General features: G+C 53.0%; 1 protein-coding gene across 1 annotated transcript in view; it reads left to right on the forward strand.

Moving 5' to 3' along the window:
• The window catches only part of tnfaip3 (tumor necrosis factor, alpha-induced protein 3), a 13,347-nt gene that overhangs the window by 5,932 nt on the left and 5,466 nt on the right, over positions 1 to 1,949 (forward strand). Inside the window, exons 8-11 of the mRNA XM_025060931.1 lie at positions 517 to 736; positions 823 to 993; positions 1,100 to 1,280; positions 1,487 to 1,893. Of these exons, the coding sequence (XP_024916699.1) occupies positions 517 to 736; positions 823 to 993; positions 1,100 to 1,280; positions 1,487 to 1,893 (979 nt within the window). The remainder of the gene's footprint in view (positions 1 to 516; positions 737 to 822; positions 994 to 1,099; positions 1,281 to 1,486; positions 1,894 to 1,949) is intronic.

The following is a 1,949-nucleotide window of genomic DNA, read 5'->3' on the forward strand; positions in this document are numbered from 1 at the left end:
CCCCCCCCCCCCCCCGGCGCCCCCCCACCCCCCCGAGGGGGGGGGGGGGGGGGGGGTTGTGGCCCATTCCTGATACAAATCGTCTACTTTAAGGCGTGTTTGACAAACTTCAAAAAGAAGAACTGAATCATGGGTCACCACATCCACGTGGTGACCTTTCTGACCCCTCTCCATGTGCATTTAAAACTGAACAATTTAACAAATGATTTAACCACTTTTACATATTTTACACACGAGGCTGTTGACTGTTACAACAGTGACCCCTCGTGGGTGTCCACTGGAAGGACGGTTCTCAAAATAAGGGATTATTGTTCATTTCTAAATGATTGATGATGTACAGACTTCAACACTAACACTGATGCTAACCTCGGGACATGTTCCCAAACTTAAAATAACGATGGTTTTGATTGTGATGTCACTTCCTGTCTGGTGGTTTTTCTACTCACACACATACTGTATAAAACGTCACACAAACAAGACTGTTGAAGTGACTGCAGGTCCACTCTGGGCCACTAGGGGCCACTGCCGGTCTGTGGGCTCAGTGTTGGGACCATTATCACAGTCATGCTGACTTCTTCTCCTCTTCTGTTGAAGAACTGGGAGGATGAGTGGGAGAAGATCGTGAAGATGGCGTCTCCGGTCTCCAGCAGTAATGGTCTACAGTTTGACTCTTTGGAGGACATTCACATCTTCATCCTCTCCAACATCCTCCGCAGACCCATCATCGTTATTGCAGGTAAACGTTGTCCTGTCACAGACTGGTGTTAGAGGAAGATGGAACCTCACTGTTTTGTTGTTTTTTTTTGTTTTTGTTTTTACCAGATCAGGTTGTCAGGAGTATGAAGTCTGGCTCCTCCATCTCTCCTTTAAATGTGGGGGGGGTTTATTTGCCCCTCCAGTGGGCTCCAGCAGAGTGTTACAAATACCCCATCGTGCTGGGCTACGACTCTCAACACTTTGCCCCTCTTATCACCATTAAAGACAGTGGCCCAGGTAGGAGAGGACAACAACGAGACGCGCTCTCTGATTGGCTGACCAATAAAAAGTCCTGGACTTGGACCTCAGACCTCAAGTCCGGTTTGTCTTTTTCTTTTTCCAGAGATCAGAGCCGTGCCACTGATAAATCCAGGACGCAGTGACTTTGAGGAGCTCAAGGTCCATTTCCTGATGGAGAAGGAACAGCAGCAGAGGGAGAAGCTTCTCAAAGACTACTTGGTTCTGGTCGAGATCCCAGTCATAGGTCTGGGCTACGACGTCCTACGGATCATCAACGCTGCAAGGTACCGGCCGAGGTCCAAGCCCGACCAGTCCTGTCTCTGAGTGTGTTGGTGTGTTGGTGTGTTGGTGTTGACCTGCAGGACCGGGGCGTGATGTCACTGCTCCTTCATCTGTCCCGTTCTCCTTCGTCTACTTTTCTTCTTCATCCTCTGTTTTCCGGGGCAGATCTTTGTTCCAGAACTTACTCCGTGTTTCTGTCTGTGTTCAGACTGGATGAGGGCAACCTGCCTGAGGACATGAACCTGATGGAGGACTACCTGCAGCTGGTCAACCACGAGTACCAGCGCTGGCAGGAAGACAAGGAACAGGCGTGGGCCGCCCAGCCTCAGCGACCCCCCCCCTTTTCTGTCTCACAGCTGTCCCTCATCGAGATCCGCTGTGCCACGCCGCGATGCACCTTCTACGTGTCTGTGGACACGCAGCCTCACTGCCACGAGTGCTTTGAGAAACGTCAGGCCACCACTGGTGGGGGGGGCAGAATGGAAGGGGTGGTGCAGGCCAAGGTTGGGGGGGTGCAGGGGGTGATGGGGGGATCGGAGAACGATGTGAACTCAAGGGGCGGTCGAACCGGCAGCCCGACGTCCTCCACGTCTGGGAGAGGGGTCGTCGTGTCCAGCCCCCGCTCGGCCCCCCCCACCGCCCCCAGCCTCAGCCTGTACCGGGAGACTCAC

The sequence above is a fragment of the Cynoglossus semilaevis genome, chromosome 12 (assembly GCF_000523025.1).
Source record: "Cynoglossus semilaevis isolate Cse_v1.0 chromosome 12, Cse_v1.0, whole genome shotgun sequence".
NCBI lineage: Eukaryota > Metazoa > Chordata > Actinopteri > Pleuronectiformes > Cynoglossidae > Cynoglossus > Cynoglossus semilaevis.